General features: G+C 38.7%; 1 protein-coding gene across 6 annotated transcripts in view; it reads left to right on the top strand.

Annotated features, from left to right (window-relative positions):
- Positions 1-13,007, top strand: part of RBM33 (RNA binding motif protein 33) — a 127,124-nt gene that overhangs the window by 45,797 nt on the left and 68,320 nt on the right. For all 6 annotated transcript variants that reach the window (XM_081932658.1, XM_081932659.1, XM_081932655.1 and 3 more), the window contains 2 exons: positions 10,784-10,934; positions 11,772-12,100. In XM_081932658.1, the coding sequence (XP_081788784.1) occupies positions 10,784-10,934; positions 11,772-12,100 (480 nt within the window). The remainder of the gene's footprint in view (positions 1-10,783; positions 10,935-11,771; positions 12,101-13,007) is intronic.

Below are 13,007 nucleotides of genomic sequence, written 5' to 3'. Positions count from 1 at the left end.
TTGAGGCTTTTCTTGGCTTGTTTTCCAGGCTTTTCTGACCTGTTTTTGAGGCTTTTTCCAGCTTATTTTTTCAGCTTTTTTCAGCCCATTTTGTTTTGCCTGAAAAAGGGGCGTGCAGAAGCAAAAGAAAAATGGCTGGTGGGTGGATGGGGCTTCAGCAATATTCAGTCTATAAGATGCACAGGCATTTCCACCCCCTTCTGGGAGACAAAAAAGTGCGTCTTATAGTTTGAAAAATATGGTAAGTCTGATTAGAGTACAATTCCCATTGCTTAAAGTCAGGATAGACATCAGTGTTGAGGGTTTGTAGCATGGAAAACGGTAATGGAATTGTCTTCTGCAGGTATAATTACCTAAACTTGAGTTCGTTTGTATTAAGTGCACAAATTGTTTCTTGTCGTTGAGGAAGATATGCTTGCTGATTTATGCAGATAATGGTTGATTAACATTTCTCTCTCCTCAGTTTAGCTGGTAGATCACAAGCTACCTTAAATCTTCTGTTGCTTATCAAAATGGGGACAGAATGTGGCCGAGGAGTCATTTTCATGTGTTAGGAAAGCTAAATCATTTGACCCAACTCAGGGCACCGGTCCTGACTCCCAGCTGAATATTTTTGTGAGATATAGCAGATAATGCATATTTATCTTCTAAAACGAGACACGTTGACCATTTATAGTCATTGTGAATATGTATTAAAAGTATCCTATCACCAGTTTCACCAGTTGATAAAGGATATAGTTGCTTACACACTTGCGCTGTCATTTGTTTAAATGTGAGACATCAAGTGCAAAGAGGGTGAGAGAGAGAAACTACCCGGCTGCAGGGCTGCCATAGCAATTGTGTTTTCGTTATGGCAGTGCTGTTAGAACAGCAGCAGTAAATGAAATTTTCACTCTATTACTGTGCAGCCGTGCTGGCAAATTCCACCTGGTCTGGAAAGCATTTTCCTTTCTTTTTAACATGATACAAGGTATCAGGTGGTCATGATTGACATTTCTTGGATAGAGCTTTATACAGCATTTCATGCAAATCATGTTCGAATGAGACTGCTGAATCAAATTACATTTCCCCCCCTCCTATTACAGCCCCTGCAGATGTGCAACTGAGCTTTCCTGAGCATCTCTGGCAAGTTCTCTTCACGAGGACCTGCCATTTTCACAACTTATCTACCTCGTCCTATTATTAGTATATTCACAATAGAGCAATGAGGGTTTTCTCTTGCCAGATCTGTAAAGTACGCAGAAGATCAATTGCTGTGGCTCCACCCCTTCTGCCTATGGTTTCAGTGTCAGACTGGGAGAAGGGTAAATGCAATTTACAGTGCAGGTGACACAATAACAAACATCCTCCATTTGCTGGGGAGCTTCTAATTAATCACTATTTCCATACATTATCACACTATCAAATTTAATCATATCAGTGCATTCCCATCTGCAGGAGGAGCAGCAGAAGCTAAACATGATGATAATACTTATTAAGCTAGGGGAGAGGGGCAGGATCTAAAATGAACTATCCCTTTCTGTTCCTTCTCCCTCATGGCGCTTTCATAAATGGTAAAATCAAGCTGATGCCATGATTGCTCACATTTTGATTTGGTTTGAATAGTCATAGCAAATAAGCTTTTTCTGAAACATAACAGAAAAATACCCATTTTTAAAAAACATATGGATCCTCAAACATTAATGTATAAGATGCTTGATTAAAAATTCAGGTGGATAGTAGTAGGATTGAGTATAGTGTGACTTTTTAACTTTGTAATATACCTGAAGTGGAATTTTTTGTTGGGGATCTTTTCCTTTAATCTGCAGAGCAAGAACCTTCTGGCCGTAAGAAAGAGGCAGAATGAATATCAGTAGGTACGGATTGATTAAGAAAAGGGGACCAGTATAGGTATCACTCAAGCAGACAGATCTTATGCATTGAAGTCAGTGATCTGTGAATAAATTATAATCCAATAGAGCATCACTTCTCAAAAGTACTTTAAGGAAGAAAGCCTCAATGAACGATCAGTGTCCGTTTTTTCCCATTATTGTTGAATATTTGCTTGATTGATTTTTATGCTATCAGATCTTAAAATATGTGGCAGATTTCAACTGTGAACATACACAGAAAATAAAATTAAATATAATTAAAATGAGTGGAAGTACAAGTGTAGAAATTAGTTAAATTAAAAAAAAAAGTGGGATTAGCTTTTGGCTCCCTTTAAGTTGCTCCATTCTAACTGTTTTACGAAACTCCGCCGAAGTCAGCAGTAATCTAACCTTGAAGAAACTACCCCGTATACTGGAAGTCATAACAGAAAGATTCCCTGATCCCCCCCCCCCCTCAACATGTTTCTTACACACTGAAGATGGAGATAGTAACCTCCCTAGTTGAGGTGAGTGCATCAGACAGAATGGCTCCAAAGGTTGTCCTTCAGACATCTAAGAGGCAAGCCTGAATGAAAACAGTACTTTGAATTATAAACAGGAATGGAGCCTCTAGTCACAACTTTTGGAAGTAATCTCAGGTATGCTGTGTTTGATGATACTGAATACAGCTAAATGATAAAATATGGCCGGGAGCAGGGTCACTTTGGTCCCAAAACAAGTTATCATCTATTGTGTTTTTGACAGATAATGTTTGATGAGTGTTAAATGCTGACGAACAAGAATGTAGCGGTTCTTTGTGTCCAGAAATCCTGCAAAAGTCATAAAAGGACACTGGAAGGTTTGGACACTTGTGCAGCTTTGAGTGGATGGGATGGTTACAGAAAAGAGCAGCAGCTCCACTAATATACAATTAGCTCACCCATAGATCAATTATTTATCCTTGGCCTTGCCATAGCAGCCATTGGAATTCGCCCCACCCCCACAAAATTTAGAATTATATTAAGAGTCTGAAGTTCTTTTATTTCATAAGGGGTAGCTTAAAGGCCTACTCTGGCACTGATGATGTTACCTACCATGTTTCCCCCAAAATAAGACTGGATCCTATTTTCTTTTGACCCCTGAAATAAGCGCTTGGTCTTATTTTCGGGGAGGTCTTATTATTTTTGAGGTGCAGGAGGTGATGAGTGTGGCCACCTCATGGCTGCTGCTGTGTTGCGCATTGCTGGGCCTGCCACTCTTCGTAGCAACCATTAGTGTGAAGGAAGGGACGCAGTGGCTAGGATTGCATGAGTGGCTGTTAGGTAAGGGCGTGTGGGGTGCATGGGAAAGATTCCCCCTCCTTTTTCCCTCCTCCGGCCTCGCCGTCTCATCTTGTGTTGTTTGTGTGGCAAGCAACCAGAGGAAATGGCGGGGAACTGCTGCGCATGCGGTTAAATATTTTCGGGGAGGGCTTATTTTTAGCGGAGGGCTTATTTTAACACATGTGCTCAAAAGCCCAATTGGGCTTATTATCCTGGGAGGTCTTATTTTTGGGGGAAACAGCGTAGTTGAGTAATGAAACATTTGCAAGATAACAATCAAGCTCAGAGACCAAGGACCCTTCATTTCAACCCTGAACTACAAATATTCTCCTTTAAATATGTGTACTTCCAGACAATGGATCATACCTATCTCTCTTTTCCACCAACACACCAAACACAATTTATGTGTTTATTTTGTTCATTAGATTTGAATCTCACCAATAAGAGCTTAAAGTAGCTTATGTGGGGTTTCATACCCACAACATACGATCTAGTTTGGGTTGAGAGACTGGTCTAAAGTCATCCAGGGATTTTGCATGATGGTGGGTGGACTTGAGGTACAACAGTTTTGTCTATAACACCACAGTGGCTCTCTAATTTTGTGGTGGGCTCCGTCATGGGGTTAATTCAAGACCACCATGTTGAAAATAATTTGTTGATAATATTTGCAGAGGACTGGAAAACAGCTGATGTAGTTCCCATCTTCAAAAAAGGGGGAAAAAATAGATCCAGGAAACTACAGACCTATCAGCCTGACCTCAATAACAGGAAAGATTCTGGAAAAGATAATCAAGCAACAAATTTGTGAACACCTAGAAGTAAACAAAGTAATAGCCAAAAGCCAGCATGAGTTTGTCAAAAACAGATCACGCCAGACTAATCTAATTGCATTCTTCGACAAAGTGACAAAATTAGTGGACCAGAGGAATGCCATCGATATAATCTACTTGGACTTCAGTAAGGCATTTGATAAAGTAGACCATAACCTACTACTAGATAAAGTGGAAAAATGTGGGCTAGACAGCATCGCCACCAGATGGATTCTAACTGGCTGACCAACCGCACTCAACGTGTAGTCCTCAATGGAACTGCATCTACATGGAGGGAAATATGCAGTGGAGTACCCCAAGGCTCTGTTTTAGGCCCAGTACTCTTCAACATCTTCATCAATGATTTGGATGAGGGAATAAATGGGGAACTCATCAAATTTGCAGATGACACCAAGCTGGCAGGTATAGCCAACATTCCAGAAGACAGGCTTAAGATACAGAAGGATCTTGACAAACTTGAACATTAGGCACTATCTAATAAAATGAAATTTAATGGTGAAAAGAGTAAGCTTCTACATTTAGGCACAAAGAAGAGGGAGTCAAACTATTCTCCAAGGGTAGAACAAGAAGCAATGGGTGGAAACTAATCAAGGAGAGAAGCAACTTAGAACTGAGGAGAAATTTCCTGACAGTTAGAACATTTAATCCGTGGAACAACTTGCCTCCAGAAGTTGTGAATGCCCCAACACTGGAAGACTGTAAGAAGATGTTGAATAGCCATTTGTCTGAAACAGTATAGGGTTTCCTGCCTAGGCAGGGGGTTGGACTAGAAGACCTCCAAGGTCCCTTCCAACTCTGCTATTGTATTGTATTAATATGATGGCAGTGAAACAAGACTTATTTTGAAAACATGTACACAATCCATTTTTGCATACTTACCCTATTTTAATTGAATTGAACCAGGGTTATTTCCTGAGATGACTGTAATGTCCACTGGCTTCTAAAGTAAGAGGATTAACATTTGTGACAAATGGATATAGTCTTAAGTAGTGTCATAGGTTACTGTAGTCCTTGATTCTTTGCATTTATGCCATTTTAATAAGAATTAACAAATTATCCATACCTAGATGTCAATGACATTCCTCATCTCTTTGTATTTTAAGTGAGATTAATACATGAAAATATGTGGAAACAAGAGTATAATTTATTGAAAAATTCAGTGACATTGTTAAAGTATTTAATTAGTCTAGTTGAAAAAATACTTAGTGACCCTTTAGAAGAGCTGATAAGTGTTATATAATAACTGCTAGATCCTCTTAATGCTTTAATTTATAATATTACTGTAACACTAAGCAATTTATGCTAAGTTTTCTCTTTTATTGGCAGCCAAAGTTCTGTCAGTTTCATGAATAGATTATAAGAGATAATATCATGTAATTAACAAGAGATGCCAAAACGTAAAAGTAGAATTTGTATGAGAATTGTGTGTGAGAGAATGTTAATTTTTTTAAACTAGGGATTATATTTGAGAGGATCAAAGGAAAGCAAAATAGTTTAATATTTTGACAGGATTAAAAGTAACCTTATCTCATATTCTTTCAGACAGTTGCATTGTTGTCTATGATGAATGCTGAACAAGCTAATCAGATTCCCCAACCAACCGTAGGTAGAAGTTAGAGCAGATGCTTGCAAAAGCAATTGGTAACACCCGTGTTATGCCTTTACTTTGATGCACAGCTGAAATATCTATACTAAATAATTACTAGTATAGCATTGGTTAACCATATTTCTCTTAATTTGTGAGGCCTATGTTGGGTGACAGCATTTAGCCAATTTTGGCTGACCTCAGAAATAAAGCAGATTCAACTTGGCTGATATATGGGTAAGAGATTACCAGAAATCAGAGCTGTAAACCGCACTAGGAAGTTAAAAAAAAAATCACCACTTGGAGACTATGAAATCACCATCATCTGAGTTTCAGTTGAGGATTACATTATCCTTACAAAAGAAGTTGATAATCTGTGTTGCATGTTTTCATAACAGAGCTCAAAAAATTAAGGCAAATTACTTCTAGAAAATGTAAATGCTATATTATAATTTCTGAAAACTATAGTTATTGAGGGAGAGTTTACTTTTTTAAAAAAATGCTGTTGATAAATAACACAGAAGTCATCATAGCATCACCCATGTACACGTTCCTTTCTCCATTGCAAGCGAAGTGATAAGCTTTTCTAGGATGTTGCCTGTTGCAAAACATATGTATCAGACGGTTTCTTTGGCGAAAACGGTTCTTATATAGATTTAAACTATTTAAAACTTGCAACAACTCATCTAACATTTCTTTAATAAAGGTGACAGAAGTAATTTCACGACTTCAGGGTTTGAATGTAAAAGCTGTCACATGCAGACTTTGAAGAGTTTCTGGCAAAGAGACAGCTAAGAGACTGAAAATGTCTCCGGTGTTATCTTGCCACTGCCATAAATTTACTAAGCCTAAGGCACACCTCTATATCTTGTCTTAGCTGTCCCACATGCAATGGGGAGGGGTAATACTATTGTTGCTGAGATGGTACGAGGAAAGCTCTTTGAACACTTTAATATGTTGTATAAATGTTCATGCTATAGAATGTCAGGCACCATGAAAGGAGTGTCTGTTTTAATAGGCAAAAGACACTTGTGGCCCGGGGCTCTGAACTTCTTTAAATGAAGTTTAGAGGTGGGTATACCATTCTGAAACTTCAGTCCTAGCAGACCTGGCCTATGGGGGGTCTTTCAAACTTTTCTCATCCCTCTTCTTGTTATCTTTGGCTGATAAAATCATGCGAGGGTAACATAGACTGCATCTCTCAAAAATAAGCTTTCCCCCCCAGCAATGCCTCTTCAGCCCCCAAAGTTAAAAAAAAAGTTAAAGCCCCCAAAGTTTAAAAAAAAAAACATAGCCATAAAATGTTGTCATTTCAGATTTATTAACGGTTATGATTTAATTTTATTACTCTTATTTGAAATTTGCTACATTAAAATCATTAAAAATGAGAAACAATTATTTTATCGAACATACTGATTCTTTTCGTCTATTGTACAGCAGTGATTGTGAGTGTGAAAACTTACATCTTTAGTGGTGTCCCCTGCAGTATTAAAGAGGGTTGTTGAATGCAGTCTTAACTACAGTTCATCAAAAAAGAAAGACTATTTTTATTTCATTTAATGTATCTGTTAACCTAATAGATTAGAATATATTGTGTTTCTTGTTAGAACATATTGTGCTTCTATTTTTTCTCTTCCTAGTTTGCGACCATGGGAGAACTCCTGGTTGTGTATTTCAGATGTTTTGCCAGAATTTTCAAAACTTAATTTCTGGTTTTTTTTTAAAAGGCCACAAGCTCCTGAATTTTAAACTTAATTAAATTAAGGTATCTCATTCAACAATTTCAATATTTTAATTGACCAAATCTAGCTAATTCCTACAGTAGCATAGTCAAGATCCACAAAGAAATTTATATAACATCATCAAGGCATCCATGGGGAAAAAAAGTAATTAGAGGAATCATAATAGCATTGTGTAGTCATGGTGTGAAAGCAGGTAAAATAATAATAAAGAGCCAGCAATACTAATGCCATGAAATCACAGAGGTAAATGTCTTGTGTAAGGAACTTTGTTAAATCTAAAATATTGCTAGCGTAAATACTGTGTGATATTTAGAAAGAGAGAGCAAATTGAGGCACTATGGAGAGGTGTGGAGCGGTAGAGCTGATTTCCTATAATTATAATGGATGAAATTGTGCTTATTTCATTCTGATATTTCATATCTAAAACCCTTTGCTTAAGAACTGATTGTGCTTGTTCATATCCCAAGGGAAATAATCTCTTCAGGAGTACTAGGTTTAAGCATAATCTTTTGTCTGCGGTCCTCTTCCAGTTAGATGGATATCTGTTGACTAAAATAAGAGGAGTAAGTTCCTTGGGACTAAAATGAACTTCAAGCAGAAGTTAGAGGTAGAAATCCATCTAAGGCCAAATTCTATTTGAAAGGCAACATGGCAAACATATTAGATCATCTTGAATGCCTCCCTCAAAAGTTAAAAGTTGCACTAAGTGAGGAAAACCTTTATCATCATATTATTTTAAAATTATAAGGATGTAAATCTAATAAAATAGTTTATAGTTAACATTATCTCGTGTGTGTGTGTGTGTGTGTGTGTGTGTGTAGTAGTAGTAGTAGTAGTAGTAGTAGTAGTAGTAGTAGTAGTGGTAGTGGTGGTGGTGGTGGTGGTGATTGTGGTGGTGATGGTGTAAAACTGGAAAGCATAGAGCAGCCTGGGCAACTTTGAGATATCTGATCTTCAACTCCCAAAATTCCTGAGGAAATCTTGGGGAGTTCTGGGAGTTGAAATCCAGACATCTTAAAATTGTCCAGATTGAGGAAAAACTGGTGTACAAGTCTCATCCCAAAAAATAATATATGCAAAAGTTTTTGTGTCTTTTAAAAATATTTTAAGCAGGATAGTTAATGTTTACGACTAAAGAATATAATGCAGTTTCTATAATTTATTTATTGATCAGGTACTCATTCTCATTAAAGCAAAAGCAGCATAGTAAACATTGGCTAGTGAATTTGAAAACAAATTGTAGGTTAATGAAATTTATCATTCAGGCAAAAAACTCTGTTTTCTCCTCTGCTTTGTAAAATTGAGTGGAGATAAACTGGAACCTAATTAATAGGCCTGCTGAGCCCTTTAGAGGTAGTTCCCATATGCTAGAAAAAGATAGTTATTTTACAGAGAGGTAGGTAGAAGCTATATTTATAATCCTGTACTCTCTTAACGCATTTTTCTAATATTCTAAAAAAAAATGAAAAGGAAGTGAAACATGTAACAAGTGAATACACAGAATATGATATAGAACATCTGTCTACAATGTGTAATATCTACAAAAATTACTTTGAAGGAAAAATCTGCTGCATTAACAGTAATGCCATTGGACTGAGGGATTAGACTCAGATATAGCAGGTTCCGGGAGGGAGTATATCAACTTTGAAAAAATCCTGAACAATATTATGATCTTCACAGACTGCTAAATTCCTTTAAGTTAGGATTAGACCAGTTCATGAAGGCATGAATAATTATGGGTACTTAATGTATCCAGTATGAATTTCGTATCCACTATGGGGAATAGCTTCCCACCTTGGCCAATGATTCTGCTTGGTGTATATTGTAAAACAATACAGAATAAATATGTATGGTTGTGGAATAAAACTATTGGTATAGATGTTAATATAATCAAAAAATGGGGCCCTTAACACATTTGGAGCCCCAGGCCATATTGAAAAAACATAGCTCCTCTTACATACTTAAGTATGCCTGGTTAATATATTACCAAGATATTGTATCTTTAATATATTAATCAAAGCATTCTCATTTACCTGCAAAGAAAGCAGTCATTAACACAAGACTATATTATCCAATGTGGCATTACAATAGCAAGTGTGGAAGTTAGCTGGACAACTGTTCTGTTCAGGTTTGGTACTTGGATGATGATAGTAATAATGTGTGCCTTAAAGGGTCAATGGCAATACAAATCGGCAAAGAGTTTTTATTTTGGGACGAATTCTCATACAATATTGTCACTTCCTGTTAGCGTTTGGGGTCTCAAAAAGCTTATTCCTTTTTAAGTACATTCTGTAATCGTGTTGGTACCGAGGTGAAAATCAATTACAGAGCTTAAATTTTAAAGTTTCTCCCCTTGCTGATAATGAAATAGCTATATATCTGTCTGTAACCCGCTCATTTAGAAAGAAGAGTAGAATGTCTATGTTAATTGTCTATATTTTTATAATAAATGTCTCAGCTGCTTTGGTATTTAGCATAATGTCGGTGTCAAACGTTCTCTTCCTTATTCTTGAATTTATTTTATTTTTTACTGCAGAGCACATATGTGTGTGTGCATGTTTGTATGAAGAGGGCTACGGATCATTGTTTGACACCAGAAAATTAAACTACCCTGTTTCCCCCAAAATAAGAGCTCCCCAGATAATAAGCCCAATCGGGGTTTCGAGAGCTAAAATAACCCCTCCCCCAAAAATAAGCCCTCCCCAAAAATTTTGCAACATAGCAGCAGCTATGAGGTGACAACCTCCGCAGGAGAAAGAACCTTTCTTCATGGGAGGTACGGCCATTGTCTTACCACGTGGGAAGATATATTTTCCTCAGGGATAGGATTGGACATGAACTAGAAAGCCAGAATCTTCCCCATCTTATCATTTGGCCAATCTCAAAATCGTCCCATTATTCCTTTGTTTGTATTTAGCAGTTCCTCCTGCACCTCAAAAATAACAAGACCTCCCCGAAAATAAGACCAAGTGCTTATTTTTTGGGGGTGGGGGTTTCAAAAGAAAATAAGACCTGTCTTATTTTCGGGGAAACACAGTAGTTTCATTTTTAGTTGTTTAGGCTGTATTAAATAGATAGCAAGGAATATCATGGTTTGAAAAGATTAAGTGTCGGGAGCATAAAATAGACTTTCAGACTTTTGGATTAATGGGATAGAAGTTCAATAATTGTAAGGATTTCAGTAAGTTTGAAAAGGAACAGTTTTCCTACAGGCCTGTTGTGGTTATTAAAACATTTTCAGTTGTCTGTAAACATGTTGTCCTTAGATTCTGTGTTCACAGGCGCAACAAAAGATGGAAACTTGCAATGACGGCAAGTTGTGCAGATTATAGAACAGATATTTTGTATGTATTTGTTACACATTTTCTTCTAAAAGTAATGGACTAGTGAAGAAATGTTACAAGGGTAATTGTGCCTCATTTCTCTTTCTTCTCTCTTTTTTAAAATCATGCAGGGCCCTCCAGATTTTCAACCAAATGCTCCTGGACCTGTTCCTAGCAATTTCAACCAAGCCCCACGACTTTCTCTCCAAGATCAGTGGCGAGGACCTCCACCCCCTCTTCCGCCACTACCTCCGCAGGAGAGAGAACCTTTCTTCATGGGAGGTACGGCCATTGTCTTACCATGTGGGAAGATACATTTTCCTCAGGGATAGGATTGGACATGAACTACGAAGCCAAAATCTTCCCCATCTTATCATTTGGCCAATCTCAAAATCGTCCCATTATTCCTTTGTTTGTATTTAGCAGTTATGTACGTATTCTTGAAGCAGAGTGGTTAGTAGCCCAGACCTTTTTCCTACACATTTTTTACCTTGTTGATGCATTCTTAACCACAGAAAATTTTCGGGAAGTGGGGCACCAACTACAGGATCATTTGTCTACACAATTGGTGACTTCTAGTTGGAGTAGAGTATACTAGGCCCATGATGGCGACCCTCTAGCACGTGTGCCAGAAGTAGCACGCGGAGCCATGTTGCCTGTCATGTGTGGCATCGCCCATTCCTCTTCTAGGTTTCTGGCGCACACGACGATCAGCTGGTCTTCATGTGTGCGGCAGTGCCAGAAACAGGAAGAGCAGGTCTTTCATTTTCTGCCATGCACATGCCCGCTGGCCAGCTGATTGTCAGGTGCACATGCTCTCCAGTAACTGGAATAGCATGCGCACCAGAAACCAGAAGTTCATTTTGCAGCACATCCATGCCCCCTGGGCAGCTCCTCTTCCTGGTTGCAGCCCAGATGAGCGTATGCATGCTCCCTTTTCAGCACTCGGTGCCGAAAAGGTTCCCCATCACTGTACTAGGCTAATGGAAGAAATTGTTGGTCTTCATCCTGGCAACTCTCTGTGAGACTTTTATTTCCAGTGGGGTTGGTCCAAAACTGGTGTTTTGCTTGGCAGATGAGTTAGTTTCATGCTATCTCCATTTTTTATCTTTCTGACAGAGCCGAGATTTCCCGGCCATCACTTGTTTGAACAGCGGAGCCCGCCGCCGCCCCCGCCCCCCCTTCTTAACAGCACACACTCTGTGCCTAGCCAAAATCAGCTCCCATTCAGTCCGTCTGGGCCTGGTTTCAGCCAGCAGGGGCAGCAACCCCTGTTTCCAAGAGAAAGGCTGGTAAGGCCGAGTCTGCAACCTCAGGGCCCAGTGGGAATCCTTCACTTCAGCCAGCCTGGAGCAGCCAACGCACGGCCTTTTCTTCCCCCACGGCAGTCCTTCCTGCAGCTCCCAGGACAGCCGTTCCTCAACCCCCTCACCCAGCCGGGCATGCAGGTATGTAAGGATTAGGAAAACCCTTCTCATCACCGTTGAGTCTCATCTCCATGACCATTGTAACCTGAACTCTCCTGTGTAAGTCCTCCAGTGTCCTTGTTCTTCCCCATTGTTCCTTTCTTGTCTTTCTGCAAGAATACGACTTTAGAGAATAGTATAGATCTGCTCTCTGCAGTCACATAAAAAAAAAAAAAGATGCCAACTCTCTTGTCTGGTACTTAGGAGATTATAACCAGCTTTTACCAGGCCTTTTTTTGGCCCTTCCTTCAAACCCTCCTATATGTAAAGCAGTCACTTCCTTCATATTTCAGGCTACGTGGTGAATATTGATCTGCCTAGCATACTCGTGCTGTCAGAGGGGTTCTGGGAGTTGTAGTCCAAACTTATCTGGAGTGTGCCATTTTTTCTGGAGAGCAAGGGGGAGGGGGGTTGGAGCTGTTATAGGTTATTACATTTAGTCTTAGTTCAGACCATACATTGCTGAAGCAGAATGCTGAGAAAAGCTTCCTCATAAAGAGAGCTTAAATACTTAAACGTTCGAAGCAATTTAAACTTGCCTTTGTATTGCTGTGCGAAGCATGAAAGCATTACTCTCCCTACCACCACCTCCACCACTGGTGTCCAGCACTAATTGTAATATAAGCGCTAACTGCAACTATATCATGAGAATGCTTCAAAGTGAAGACATTTTTTAAAAAGTTGATTTTTATGAAGCTGTTCACAGAGCTATTGAGATTAGAGAAGTTTGTAATATGACATTGTTACATATTCCATGATTTCCTAAAATTGATTTACTCCAGAAGAGATACCAAAGTCTATTTCCTGAAAACAAGTTTCTGTAGTATGTCTGTTAAGCAGGCATTTAAAAACATCAAATCTGGAACACTACAAGACTTAGGGCTCCCTC

This window comes from Natrix helvetica, assembly GCF_964273705.1.
Source record: "Natrix helvetica genome assembly, chromosome: Z".
Classification (NCBI taxonomy): domain Eukaryota; kingdom Metazoa; phylum Chordata; class Lepidosauria; order Squamata; family Natricidae; genus Natrix; species Natrix helvetica.
Note: the sequence above shows the minus strand (reverse complement) of the source record. Positions and strands in the feature narration are given on the sequence as shown.